Source organism: Lissotriton vulgaris, chromosome 7 (assembly GCF_964263255.1).
Source record: "Lissotriton vulgaris chromosome 7, aLisVul1.2, whole genome shotgun sequence".
In the NCBI taxonomy this organism is placed as follows: Eukaryota; Metazoa; Chordata; class Amphibia; order Caudata; family Salamandridae; genus Lissotriton; species Lissotriton vulgaris.
The window spans coordinates 1,231,958,090-1,231,973,293 of record NC_141695.1 but is presented as its reverse complement, the minus strand read 5'-3'; the positions used below and the strand labels follow the sequence as shown (position 1 = coordinate 1,231,973,293).

At 45.2% G+C, this 15,204-nt stretch overlaps 1 protein-coding gene across 1 annotated transcript in view; it reads right to left on the bottom strand.

Annotated features, from left to right (window-relative positions):
* LOC147703292 (uncharacterized) overlaps positions 1 to 15,204 on the bottom strand; it is a 195,301-nt gene that overhangs the window by 129,851 nt on the left and 50,246 nt on the right. Inside the window, exon 5 of the mRNA XM_086929489.1 lies at positions 14,101 to 14,151. Within this exon, the coding sequence (XP_086785615.1) occupies positions 14,101 to 14,151 (51 nt within the window). The remainder of the gene's footprint in view (positions 1 to 14,100; positions 14,152 to 15,204) is intronic.

The window sequence follows — 15,204 nt, the reverse complement described above, 5'->3', positions numbered from 1 at the left end:
CGGGATCTTGGAACACTGCTCACTGATCTGGCATGGTGGGGGCGTGTTCTGCAGTGCACCCTGTGGGTGCCCTGGAATGCTCGCTTCAGACGTATTCATTTTTTGTTTTTTGCATCAGGCTTACCTTACCCCCTAGTGCATACACAATTCCTGTGGGTTCCTCAGTGTGCCCGCAGTGTGCTACTGAGGATACTGGATTTCTGCATATGGTGCAGACTTGCCCCTACTTATCGTCACATTGAATGTTGGTTCTTCAGGTGGTTTATAGGGCCACAGATTGGGAATTTGCATTTAGTCCTCAGCTGTTCCTCCTGTGTCTTCACGAGCATGCTGCAGGCTGGTAGGTCAAGGATAATATTCTAGACCTGGCCTCAATTCTTGCTCGTAGGCAGATAACAATGAGCTGGTAAAAGGGATGAGCATTTCAGGGACATGCAGAGACTCCATTCACTGAACCTAAAAATCAAAACACATACCAAATTGGCTTGGATGTATCCAGATACCCCTGTCAAAACCATGCCTTAAGCCCTCAATCACCCTAGACCTCTACTGCCCCTCCCGCTCACACTTTCTACTTGTTCTCAGCAGGTAAAAATGTCAGCACTTTTCTTCCTGAATTGGGGAAAATGCACACAGAGAAGATTCTAGTATTATTAAGTCCATGCAGATATTTCATATTCCAGGGAGAAAACTTTCAATCGCGGGAATTTGGCATCAGGATAACAGACCCAATCTGAGATTCAGGTCCCCCAATAATCCACAACAAATGTTGGCACACTCATTATAAGGACCTTAGTGTACAATTTACACATTTTACATACAAACATGCTTCCAACAGTGTAACACACACACCTGCACACACACTTGCAGAAACATTGCATGAACGATTACATGTCTTAAAATGTATGTGGCATGTTACTGTGCCATACTAACTGCAGGATCTCAGTTTGTAAAAAGGGAATCAATTTCAAGCACCCTTAATTGTCTGTGACTTCGAGTTTGGCGAAGGGGTTACTCCTTCACAGTGTGACGGATATCCCATCAACCTTGTTCTATGTGTCACAAGATATAATGCGCTTGTAATAAAGCAGATGGGATATTTTTCATGTTTGTGATAGAGTAAATCGTCAGCTAAATTCAAAGTCAGGCCCTCATCCCATTTATCACAAGCTATACTAATTTCTTTGTTGGCATATCAAGGACTATTATGTCCGTGACAGCATACTCTCGCACCAATAATCTATATGAAGGATCACTGAGCATTGGTGCCTTCAACTCTTGGGCCCTTATTATGATTGGCCACAAAATGCAGATGGGGCCCTTATTTACAGTTTCTGGAGGCATCAAAATAATGATATCTGTGGGAACTGGAAAAGTCTCTTTCACCTTTCACCAAAGCTGCCAAAGCTGCCAAATTCTCTGGGTGAAAGATTGTAGCAAAATGTGCAATTACCCAGAAAATGGGACAGGAATATTAGATTTAACAGTAATTTCTCTATTCTTAGTGGATCCTCAGAGTCCAGCTCTTAATTGGCATGATTTCTAAGACTAAGGCGGAGGAGCGTCGCCCCACTGCTAATTTAGCAGTGCATAAAATTAAAATTAAATGATAATAATATGACGTTATTATCATTGTATTTTTCTATAAGGCACTCAGAGTTGGGGTGGGGCTTTGTAATGCCATTCAGAATGAAGAGTGGTTTGCACTCCTCTAAATACACATGGGGTTTGGACTGCCCTTTGCATGTTCTTCAATGGGCTGTGTTGCAGAGCCCGGTGGAGAACATGCCCTGCCTCCCAGGCACTGCCTGAGTGGCCAAACAGGCCGCTCATACCTATCATTTCACTGCTCATGCAACATCGTGATTGGCTGGGAGAGCCGGGAAGGCTGGTAGTTTCTGGTGCTTGCAGCAGATCTGAAGATGACGGAGGAGAGAAGTGCGGCGGCGTGGCGGAGAAGGTACATTTATTTATATGTTGTTTGATCCATTCTGCCTGCCACACCACCCCCGTTTCGAGGCAGCTGCCACTGCCATCACTAACATTGTTTATCACTTATATCTGGCTGGGAGCATGGGTCAAAAGGGAAGGGATTCCAAATATTCTTCAACCCCCCCACTCCAATTTCTCATATCCAAACTGTGAATACTTTTACAAGTTATTAACGCCTAACTAACTAGAAAAGTATGTTTGGCTATCATGTATTTATTTGCATTTTTAAAAGAGGTAACATAACTTAACTGCAATGTTTAAGTAAGTCCAGCCATATTTAAACATTGACAATTTAATAGAATAAATGTAAACAATTTCTGCGGTGGGGGCACTGATTTGTTATTAAAATGGAGGGGCATGGCATTAACAAGTTTGAAGACCACTGTTCTAATCCCTGCACAGTGGGCTGAATTAATCAGCACATGTTTTATCAGGGCCTAAGTAGGAACATCTTAGTGTCAAATTATCTGAGTCAAGGGGCGTGGTTGAAAGCTACTCACTTCGATTCCCTTCCAAACTTTTCACACTGTAGTAACAGATCTTAAGAAATGTTTACTGGTAGGGGCCATATGCAAATACATAGAAATGAATCAACTGACTGGATGTAGTGCAAGTACCGTGTTCTGGAAGTCCACCTCTAAACCATTGCATAAGTGTTGTGTCATGGGGCTCATAGAAGTTCACATCAATACACAGTAAGATACAGTAGATATTTCATCTGCACCTCCCAGCCAAAGAACTCCCAACGTCTAGCTGCAAAAAAGTATAACTCCAAAACTCTGCAAAAAAGGTCCAGACAACAAATGTACAACCACCTAATAGTACAAGAACCAGAACAACTGAACAGGTGATCCAAACGTAAAAGCTGCAAATCATGTATTATAAGTGAGCACAAATATTAAACTTGCTCATAGGATCACATTTCCAGTCTATGAATAAAATACTTTCAACAATCAATTGAAAACAAGCTAAATATTGCCAAAGAAAATCATACTAGGCTAGGTTGTACAGCTTCCAGCGATTTGAGTGGCAAACAGGTAGCTTGTGCAAGGAACATACTTCTCCACTCGATCCACTTGTCACAGTCTTTGCTTCTTTGTAACCTTTGGATGAATGTATCTTGACAGCTCAGCCACATACAATCATGGTCTGTCATTTGTCAACGCTGTCAACATGAGTGACATGATTGTAGGATTTGCATAATTTGAAGGAGATGGAGGACGCAACTTGAAACCATTTTTATAGTAAGAAGAACCTATGCAGTAACACGATCAGGGAGAAGATTAGATTCTGCAGTACTGTCACCCATGTGTCGTATTCACTCAATTAAATAAATGCACTGAGTCGGAGGTTCTGTAAGAACGTGTTGCTTTATTCCCTGCCAGCCTCGCACTGGCTTACAGGCTATTCCCTTTCCTCTACCTCACTTCCTGTTCCTGCTTTCCTGTTCGCCTGCCCTGTCCTGAAGCAGGGTCAGGCGAGACGACGTGACATCTCCCCTGTTTTACAAAGTCTTGCTTCTGCTACATTTCCTCAACCAGTCATCAAGGTTTCCTCTTTAGACGTTGGGGACGTTTCTCTCGCCCTGAACCTTGACTCTGGTGACTCGTGATTTCCATTGTTCGTGCAGGACTGTGAGGATACTGGTCACTGCTGTCACTTTGGTTATGAGACTCACTTGAAGTTTGACTTGACGATGTCTCACGCTGGGTGTTCCGATTGCATCTTTTGAAGTGCGAGATATTCCTCGTTATCTGTTTGTGGTCGGCCTTGGCCGTGATCATAGTTCCTTTCTTCTTGATGACTTGGAAGGGAGTGTTGAGATATCGACTATCTGCCTTGGCGCGCCGATCACTTCGGACAATCACCCAGTCTCCTTCTTGAATGTTGGTGTCTTTGGCGTGTCTACGCTGGTCTGCGTATGTCTTCATCTTGTATTTATTTTTGTGATCTATCTCGACTAGTGTATCGTGGTCGATGGTGACATGTCGTTGTCGAGGTGTGGAGTCCATCATAGGTAGTCGGGTTCGAGGGGTCCTTCCTAGCATCACAGTGGCTGGGCACTGATTAGTGGTGCTGTGTGGTGTGTTTCGGTATGCTCTTAGCACTTCATTTAGTGTCTGTTGAACATCTTTATGAGTCAGTTGTGTCTGTTGAATCGCCTTTTTGAGTGTTCCCATAAATCGTTCCACCATGCCATTTGCCTGTGGCCATAATGGAGTGATTTTCTGATGTTTGAAATTAAGATGGGTCGCAAAGTTTGTGAATTCATGGCCGTTGAATGGAGGTCCGTTGTCTGTTTTTACTCGCAAAGGAATGCCCCATGCTGCAAAGATTTCATCAAGCACCGGAATTACTGTCGTTGCTCGAGTGGATGTTCTTAGATGTGCAAAGGGGAATCGTGAGTATTCATCCATGATGACGATGATATATTGTCCTGATTGCAGCGGTCCGAAGAAATCAACTGCAACTTGCTGCCATACTCCTTCTGGTAGTTCTGACATTTGTAATGGTGCCGGGGGTTCTTCCCGACTGACCACTTGGCATGTCATACAGTCTTTCAGGGTTGTTTCTACCATGTGATCAAGTGTGGGGAACCACACACGTTCTCTCAAGGCTTTCTTGGTTGCATTGATGCCTCTGTGACCTTCATGTGCCAAATTGATGACTCCTTGGCGCAATTTGAGTGGGATCACGATCCTTCCCCCTCGCAAGAGAAGGCCGTTGTCACTAATGGAGAGTTCGTCGCGCACACGTTGGAACGCGGCGATGTCTTGACTCAGTTGGTCAGAGTCTTGAGGTGAATGTTTCACATCCCTCCAGGAATTCGTGCGGATGCGAGTCATTACAGCTTGTATAAGCGGGTCGAGCGTGGATGCTTCTTGTATGGCTTCAACTGGAACCGTGGGTGGACATGCTGCATCAACGACAAAGTGAAGGTATTCATCAGCCACAGACAATGCAGTCCGAGCGCCAGCCAGTGGATGGCGCGACATGAAATCAGCTGGGTTTTCAGCTTTTCCAGGTTTGTGGATGATTGTGAAAATGTAGTCTTGCAGGCGCAAGCCCCACCGTTCAATGCATGGTGGCATCTTTGCGTTGGGGTTTCCGAAGATTGTGATGAGGGCCTGATGATCCGTGATGATCGTGAAATGTTTGCCGTAAACAAAAAGATGGAAGTGTTCGCACGCCCACACCACAGCCAGGCTTTCTTTCTCTGGCTGGGAGTATGCTTTTTCGGTGTCCGTGAGGCTGCGGCTTGCATACGCAATGATGTGGCGTTGATCCGAGTTTTCGCAATATTGGGCCAAGATGGCGCCCAGGCCCACTGGGCTAGCATCGACTGTGATTTCCGTTTTCTTCTTTGTGTCGAAGTATGCTAGATTTATGGCGGACCCGACAGCTTGTTTGATCACGGTAAATGCTTGTTGGCACGCTTCAGTCTATTCAAATGGTTGGCCCTGGCGAGTGAGTTCACGTAAGGGGTAGCTGATTGTGGCGTAGTCGCGGATGTAACGCGTGCAGTAACTTGCCATTCCGAGGAAAGAACGAAGGTCGCTCACGTCTCGGGGTTTCGGGGTTTCAGCAAGCGCTGCTACCTTCTCAGGATCTGGTCTCATCCCCTCTTTGGAAAAGATATGTCCATAGAATTTCAGGGTGTCCTTATGAAACTCACATTTACTGGCGTTAAGAGTTATCTTTGCGGTCAACAGTGCATGGCAGACCCTGTCCAGTGCGGTGTCATGTTCGGTTTGATCTTTACCGAATACTAGCAGGTCATCACTATAGTTGAAGGCGTTGGGGATGCCTTTGTATGACCCGTCTGATGGCCTCCCGGAAGATCTCGGCGGCCAAGGAGATGCCGAAATTCAAGCGTTTATAACGAAATAAACCTTGGTGTGTAGTGAACGTTGTGATATACCTTGATTTGTCATGAAGCTCCAGCTGGTGGTAACCTTTATTGAGGTCGAGTTTGGAGAACACAATAGCGCAATTTAGTTTCGTGATCATGTCACTGATGTGTGGCCCAGGATGGCGTTCCCGCTCAATGGCGGTGTTGGGCGCGCGCATGTCGACACACAGTCAGACTTTGTTGTCTTGTCCCTTCTTAGGAACCACCACGACTGGTGACACCCATGGCGTAGGTCCTGACGTGCGTTCAATGATGTCTGTTTGAAGGAGGTCTTGTAACTCGTCATCGACGGCTTGTTGGAGGTGAAATGGCACCTTTCTGTGATGTTGAGCGATAGGTGTGACATTCTCGTTGATGTGAAGTTTTACCTTGAAGTGGTTTAGTTTTCCGAGGCCCTTAAAGAGGTTTGGAAATTTTGCTACGATGTCGGGGGCATCTTCAGTCATGTAGAGGAGTTCTACCAGCTTGAGTCTTTCTGCCGTGGGTAAACTGAGTAGGCAGTCTGCCACATCTGGCCCTTCTACCACATGGATGTATGCATCGACTGTCCGGTCTTTGAATGTAAGGGTGGTGTGAAACCGGCCTAGGCATGGTAGGGGTTTGCGTGACATCCACGTGAATATGCGGACGGCCGCAGGTTCCAATTTGGGTCTTTGTTTCATGTTGTAGTACTCAAGGGCGCAGATGTAATTTAGCGAAGCTCCTGAGTCCAGAACAAATTTCGCAGGATGCTCTCCTATTAGGATGTCTAACTTCGGGTATCTTTTTAGGCGATCAGGGTCTGATACCATGCAGATGTATTCATCACTGTCCTGTGATGTTGGGGTACGTGATGAGGATGACTCGCTGGATGTGTCTCTGCGTGACCGGTAGGATTCTGTTGTTTGGTGCCTAGTTGGGTGAATGCTCTCAGAGCGACCTCTTGATTGACTAGAGTATGCTGACTGGACGCTGGAGTTGGACGAGCTGGAGGAGCGTCTTTCCTTCCCTTTTATGGCTCTCGCGTGGTGGCGTGTGTCACGGCCTTTGGTCGATGATCTGTGAGTTGACTGCTTGGCTTGACATGCTATTTCGAAGTGATTGTCTCTCCCACAGCGATGGCACCGCTGGCCAATTGCTGGACATTGTCCTGAGTGTGGGTATTCTTGTCCACATCTGTAGCAGGTGGGCGCTGATTTGGCAGACCTGGAGTGCCGTGAGCGTCCTTTGGAGGATGTCTTTCGGGATTTGTGAGACTTATGGGAGCTTGACTTTGGTTTGGTCGATTTAGATGATCTGTGTGCCTGGGCTCGTAGTGCATGGTCCTTCTGGTCTGATTTGTGTGTTCCCATTCGTTTGGCATAGTCTTCCGCTTGATCATTTATTCTTGTTAGCTCCTCGATTTCCTCTAATGAATATGGTTTCTTTAGGAGCCTCCGACGGAGGGTCTCGGAGTGACATCCATCAATGATGCGGAGCCTCAATGCATCTTCGGTCTTGAAGTTGTCGAAGTCACAGTATTGTGCTAACCTCCTTATGCGCACGATGAAATCACTCATGCACTCATCTTTTTCTTGGGTTGCTAAGTTGAAAGTGTGTCTTTCGTAATCTACGTTCCGTTTGTGGAGGAATCGTCTATCAAGAGCGGCTTTTACTTCGTCATAGGTAACAGTCGCTGCGTTGGGTAATTCTTTGATGAATTGTGCAATGTCTGGACCTATCAAGTTCCTCAGCGCCACAAGTTTTTGCTTGGGGTCCTGCACCAGGGATCCTATCATGTAATCCTCGAAGTCCTCGCTCCAACTCTTCCACGTTGGACCCATACTGTTGCCTGGCGTCAGTGGCAGTGGCTGTGGTTGGTGCATGAATGAGGCTCCAATGGGGTTGTTGGCCATTGTAGGTGCGTTGCCCGGAGGGGTTGGTCCTCCTGTGTTTGCTTGTGGGGCTGGGCCTATTGTGTTGCTCCCTCCAGACGAGCTGTCAGGAGATGTGTTGGACATCTGTAGCAGCTTCTTGAAGAAGCAGGCCAATATATTTTGCTTGTCAGTGGATTCAGGCTCCTGGGAAGGAATTCAGACTTTCCTGCGTCCTTGCGCGTGATTCCCGCCTTTTTCTTCACTGCTGAAACCCTTCTTGCTGATTGGCGCCTGACCTTAAGATGGCCGCCATCATGGGTTCGTGGGTTAAATGTGCGCTGGCGCCTGACTTTAATATGGCCGCCGCGCGGGACGTCTTGTCTCTTGCTTGCTTTGCCGCCGTATATATTTAAACCTTTGCCTGGGTCTGGTGTCGCGGGGAAACTGCCGAGTATGACTCACCCTCACTCCTCTGTTGTGGATGCGGGCAGTTTTCTCTCTCACGCTGCACAGACGCTTCGTATCTTCGGGGCTGCTGGCGCTCTGGGAACACGTGGGGACGGCGCTCTGGCATATGCGCTCCCACTCCTGGCTGACGGAGCAGGGTTCCGTGAATCGCTGGTTTTCTCTGGTAAGTTCGCAGGATGGCAGCTCCGGCGCCGGGTTTGGTTTTCGCGCTTTTCCCGCGCCGCCGGTGAAACAGGCTGCTGGACTCGGTGATCGGCCACTCTGGTTGGCTGAGTGATACTGCTGTTAGTGGGTTTTAAGATGATCCCACCCTCGTCGCCATTGTCGTATTCACTCAATTAAATAAATGCACTGAGTCGGAGGTTCTGTAAGAACGTGTTGCTTTATTCCCTGCCAGCCTCGCACTGGCTTACCTCTACCTCACTTCCTGTTCCTGCTTTCCTGTTCGCCTGCCCTGTCATGAAGCAGGGTCAGGCGAGACGACGTGACACCATGAGCAAGAGATTATTAGAGGTTATTATTTGAGTTCCACTCTATGATCATCACACACGTTTTGTCTCTAAAGAAAAGATCCAATCGAGTGGCAATTAACCTGTCCCTATACCCAAATTGCAAGTCTATTGGCAATTTTGATATTCTGATATACAGTGGAAAATAGGCAGGCTCCTGCAGTGACAACTAGAGCTCTATTACTTTCACTTGATCAAACTTAAAGGGCAAATCAGAGCCCCGAGATGATGTAGCTCTAACTTTTCTATTGAACATGATATTTTATTATTTCGAGAAACTTGGTGATTTCCTACTCATCTTTTTTACACCAACAATAAACTCTTCAAAAAGGGGTGGTGTTCCTTGGTGTCTGTCAATGTACATTGCATGCCATTGTAATCTTGATGCGTTCAAGGTTAAATTAGACATGTGCTTAATTCTGCTCCGCCATATGGAAAGCTGGAGTCTAGTGCTGCAAAGTACAAGCATAATCTTGGTAAATGGTACATTTTTGTTGGAATGAAAAATGGTCCTCTGCATGGCTCAAGAGAGGTTGCATTCCTGCCTCAAGTTTACGCTAGTAAGCAGTAATATCTTTGCTCGCTACCTCTGTATACACAGCAATCACGTTTGTGCACTGTGCCTTATTTTTAAAAAAGGAGTAAGACCCATAATGAGGCTCTATGGTCAGAGAGGCACGCCAAGTGCATCCTTCTTTTGCAAAGATAGCTACCGTCTCGTCACCAGGCTTTAGAGACCCGATAGTGGTGGCAGCAAACCCAATTTAAGTCAACATGGCAGGCCTTGCCTGACACCTGCTAGAGTGAGCTTTTCAGCATTACCCATGCCTTAAACTGTCTACCAGCCCCATGAAACCGTAAACCTTTGCCAATACATGGCAAACATGGAAGATGCGTTTGTGTATTGATTGGTGGTGGTAGATGTATGTGGAGAACATGTTGTGCCTGTGATAATGGGCACACTGGTATTCAATTTGTGTGATATAAAATACAAGTGGTACTTATGATGGAGGATTTGGGCGAGGTCAGACAGCAAGTGTGAATTAAAGAACTCTACACAGACATTCCAGAAAGTAGTTTATTGGATCAGATTTTGTGTGTCTATGAGAGGAAACAAAAGATCCCTTTGAAGCTAAGAAGGTTCCCCTACTCTTTTGTCCTCTGGAAAGCTGATCCTTCACATGTTAAGAGGTAGTTGAATTGAAAGAGTTCATATATTTTGCATAATTACGCAGTTCTCCTTCCTCATAGCACCTTAGTCCTCCCCATCATTATGCTTAAACTTTGGACAACAACCATGGCTGGATCAGTCTACTTTGAAAAAGCAAAAGTGTGGAAAGGCCCATAGCCAATACAAAAACAGATATGCTGGAATACACAATCTCACAGTGGAGAATGGGAGAATTTTAAGTCTCCAGGATTAATGTGCCAACATCCTAATTTCCTTTCCAGGTTTAGGATGAGTATTCTAAAAAGATCAGTGAGTCTGCTTGGAGCCTGCTTCCTTGGATGGGGTGCTTTTGCTTTAGGAATAATCTTGCTTTGAAGGAGGGTTCACCCAATGCAGTGTGTATCGCTTAGATATAAGGGAGTCCTGTACCTCTGTGCTGAGGTGGAGGCCAGACGCCCCGAGAAGAGTCTTCAGCACAACACATCAACCCCCAGAATTAAAGGGAGGAGGGGAACTCATAGGAGCGAGTTCTGCAGCCAAGATCCTGCAGCCAAGGAGCAGAAGGCTACTAAAAAAAGTTGACTTGCATCCTCAGTTGAGCAGCGACCTATAACTCACCAGAATCATCATGACATTGCATGCTCAGACAAGAAAAAAACAACACTGAAATCTGGGCTGAGCACTAAGCATATTTGGGTGCTGGGCTGTGTTTGGCTTGAGGAAGGACCGCAAGTAACATGACTGGGCTGCAGTGGTCTCTTCACAGGTGCTGGTGATGCTGGTAATTGCCTGTCCCAGGCACCCGGATTTACCATGAAGCTTGTAGTCTTTTTTAGAATTTTATATTGATTTTATATTATATTTTATATCATCGTATTAAATATTCTATATTTCTCTCTTGGTGTCAGCCATTTGTGGTGTGCAGTGGTCATAACTTTGAGCTACTAATAATCTTTTGACTCAGAAAAGGGGAATCCACAGACACATCCCTTGACCATACCTTTTCTCCTGAGAGCAGAAAAGGACCACCATTCTACTTGAGAAGCATTTAGTAAAAGAATCTACATCAATAAAGTAGAGGATCCAGGAGAGGCAAATGAGTTAGAATCTCTCAGTGCCTAGAGTTCATGGTAGAAAGTGGTTTTGATAAATTGGCATCAGAAATGCAATGACTATAGTGTAAGGAATTAAAGATAGACAGCTGCAATGACAAGACTCCCCCACTCCAGCAGTAAAAGATGCATAGGTCAGCAGCAATTGATCGGTTTCTGGGACCTATAGTTTTTTTATTTGGGCTTGCATCTGAGAGACATCAGTATGATACTGGTGTCTGCCGATGGTGCGAGAGGGGAGACGGAGGATACCTGAGGGATAGAGACTGCAATGTTGGTGACAGACTTTTGTTGTATTTAATGTTTGGAAGGCAAGGATGATTGTTCATTCAACCGTCTAGAGCATGGGAAGAGAGGACAATTCCAATCGTGGTTTGTAGTTAGAGATTTGTCACACCATCCCCATGGTGTGCATGGCATGAACTAACAATATAAATAGAACGGGAATCACGGATAAGGTTGTGAGCCTCCTCTGTTCTTTGGTCGAGCCCCACCAGTGCCCCTGGTTGTCTAACCAAATACTTATCTTGTCCTTATCGAGAGGTATGGAAGGAAAGGGAGGGCATTGACAACCAAAGCTCTTCAGACTGAGATAAAGAATACGAGAACTGAATTCTGGTAATGCCAACACAATAAAGAGATGTAAAGAGACTGTAAACAAGATGAACTGTAGAAAAAAAGTAACTATTTGGGTGGTAGGACACTGGAATAAATATTGTAGGAATATCATTTTGTCTGAGATGATGGCTGAAGTGTACATTTTGAACAGTAGTGCTGAAAACTGGGAGAATGGAACCTTGAAAAGAGGACAGTCATGTTGTGAAGCTGCTTGGACTCAGGCTAGCCAAAAAGGCCAGGTACCAAATGTCATATGATGTTATGTCATACATCTCCATTAGTTCAATCAATTTGTGCACACCCCATGTAATTTGTCTGTGCTTGGCAATTTACTTTTTCTCATGCCTCCTAGATTTGGCTTAGTGTAAACTTTCTGTGGTTATCAAATAATTACACTTAAAAGGCCCCCTGTGTAATCTGCCAAAATCACTGAATAACCTTTCATTGCATCCAGGAAATCAGCTTTGACAAATCCAATGTGTCTGATGTTAATGTGTTAATGCTTGCAAAGAGCAAGGGCGCATGCTTGTGTTGTATTAAATAGCACATTACTGAAAGTCCTATTGGCTTTACCAGTGCTGGTTTAGTTTCTATTTTCTACACTAGCTCAAAGCAGACCCGTACTACCCCAGCGAATGTATTCTGATTGGAATGATATAATAATTTGTGGCTCACACTACCAAATATGGGTGTCCATCATGAGAATGGCTCCGGATGTGAGTAATCCACAGGAGGGATATGCTACATGACAAGAATTCAAAATTGCATGATGATTTATTCAACATGCTGTTCCTCATTTACACTTGGAAGCTCACAGCCCAGTCAGACTTTGGTCATTTTTTGTAGATGCAGACAGAGCAGTGAGATACAGCTGTGCTCCTCCTCTGTTTGTGGGCACTAGATTTGCTGCTACTCCAGACAACAAATCAATTCCTACTTATTATTTTAGAATGGACCAATCAGCTGCACATTGTTACAACGGGCAGTGCCTCTGCTACAAGACTGCTGAGTCAGTCATGTGATTCTAGTGACACGGAAACACACGAATCACTCAGCATGAGAAATATGTGAGATTGTTGGTAATAAATCCTTGGATACTTATCTATTGCACCACATTGGATGTGAAAGTCATGGAATAAACGTCCTTCCTTCCTAGGAAACTGAGGCAAAATTCTAATTCCTTCACACATAGGGGCTTATTTATGGGGAATTGGCTTAGCGCAGCAGCGCTACCATATGCCAAATGTGAAAGGGCAGCAACGCACCATATTCAAGCATGCAAGTTCCTGTCCTTTCCTCCTGTGCTGGCCCACAATGTGCTGCCTAGCGCTATCACAGGCAACCATGCAACATGGTGCAAGCTTGTCTGCATTGCATTCAGGATTCGATTTTTGTGCAGGAAGAGGACCTTACTGAACAAAAACAATCCCTAGAGGCATTGTCTCTTTCTGAAGCACACAAGGAAAGAGGAAAAATCAAGAGAAATAAAAATATATCTCCTTGCTACGCCTGCTCTTGGGGATGTGTAAGTTGTTGCCATTTCTCCAGGTTTACGTGATTAAGTAAATCTGGGACAGCGTCAAACCCCATGGGAAAACCTACTGCAATACCCAGGGAACTCCTCCCTGGTGCAGAGAATGGCAACTCAGCGACTTTAGCTGCGGTCTACAAAGTGGCTTTTCGTGGCCTCATAGATATAGTCGAGAGGGTTGTGCCACTGGAGTGTTACAAAAGTGATGCTCTGGCAGGGCAAGCCTCTCATGGATAAGCCCCATAGTTTGGACCTCTGTGACAGCGGAGCGGAGAGAAGAGCAGCAATGTGGAAAACCAAGCTGGTCAACTGTCATTTGGTTTGTTGAAACAAATCACTCGTGGGTAAACATATATCTCACAATTTGGAAGCATTTTATAATGGACAATCACGTAGAATTCTAAATAGGTCGGTACATACAACTTATCTACAAGGGATCTGGAGTGACGATAGACAGCAACAGCATGTGGACAGAGAAGGGATATCACAGGGATTAATGCTAAACATGACCTTCTCTAAAAGAAATATAAACACCTACAAGGCTTTCTGCAACCATCTTTCCATCCCCAATACTGGCAAATGCCCAAAAACATTTTGAGAATCATTTGTATAAAAGTAAGTGACCTCTTTAGAACAAATATTAATGTACTATATGTTGTGAGTTTTTCCCAAATGTGAATATGTGAAAATGTGAAAACACAGAACAGGTGGCCACCCTGAGAGAGGCTGGGAGGCGTGGGGAGAAAAGAAAGTAAAATACCACCATCCTTCCCATGTTACTCTCAGGCCTTCTATCTTTTAATGGGAGTCAGGGAGCATTGCTATATAAGGCGCTGTTCAATTTCTCCCACTCAAATGGACTGCTAGACAAGCAGCTGTATTAAAAGAGACAAGGTAATTAGATCATACAATGGTTATAGTTTATTTTCAATAAGACATAAGTGTACTTACAAACTGAGCTTGTGTGCCAAAAATACGATCCACTAAACAGCCAAGGTCCATCTAAAAAAACAATTTGAAAGCAATATTTACAATAAAAGCAAGGATCACTTGAGTATTAATGAGTGCCATTAATAGCAATGGTAGATAAGTCGTTGGAAGTTTAGTACATGATCCCTGGGATGCGACACACAAAATGATCACTCACAGCAGTTTAGTTTGCACAGGTTAGTATGTAGCGCATTGTCTAATAATAGTCATCATTCCATTGTGCTAGAAAACAAGTCAACGCTATAAGAAAAACAAATAATGACACTTAAAAAACGTAAAAGACTTGCCAGACATATGCCTAAAGAATGGGCATTGTAAACAAACAGCCAATAACATAGGAATGAATACCAAAATAGTGCATCAGCCGACTAACATTGTCAGAAAATAAAATGTGTCATCTCAGTCAGAAATGTAATATAATAACCGGGTTGCAATATCATAAATAGAAACGGAGTGCATGGGGATATTGCTTAGATGCAGAAAAAAATGGCTGAAAGCTAAATTCTCTGAGGTTCTATTCGCAATAGCCATCTTTTTTTCAAGACACGGATATGCTGTAACCAGAAAAGAGGTATAGATTGAGGTGTAAGAACTCGGAAGGCATTAATATTATGGCGGCGGTGGGCGCCATCTTTGGTGAGGCTGGGGGAGCGCTCTAGTCGCGCTGTCTTCCCACCCTCCTTTCTCCCTATATAATGTGCAGACCGGCCAGACGGCGCAGCGGGCTGGCGCAGCGGGCGCGCCGGATGCGCGCCGAAGCCGCGCCTAAGCCAAGCCCGTCTGCGCCCGTCCGCGCCAGGATCGCGTCGGGCGCAGGGCACGCCGGGCAACATCTACCCACCATCAGGTACGATAGTAGGGATTTAATGGCACTTCGATCTAAGATAGGTGATCCATGTAAGGGCTGTCCCCCTACTGACCTTCTTTGGGGCCCCTTTTCATGTTTACATTGTAAATGGACGTCTCCCGGGACATCCACAGAGATGCCCAAAAGTTCTGTCCCCCCTAAGCACGGCGGTAATAACTTCAAAGGAGGTCTTATCAATGCCCGCTCACTGTGCTGCC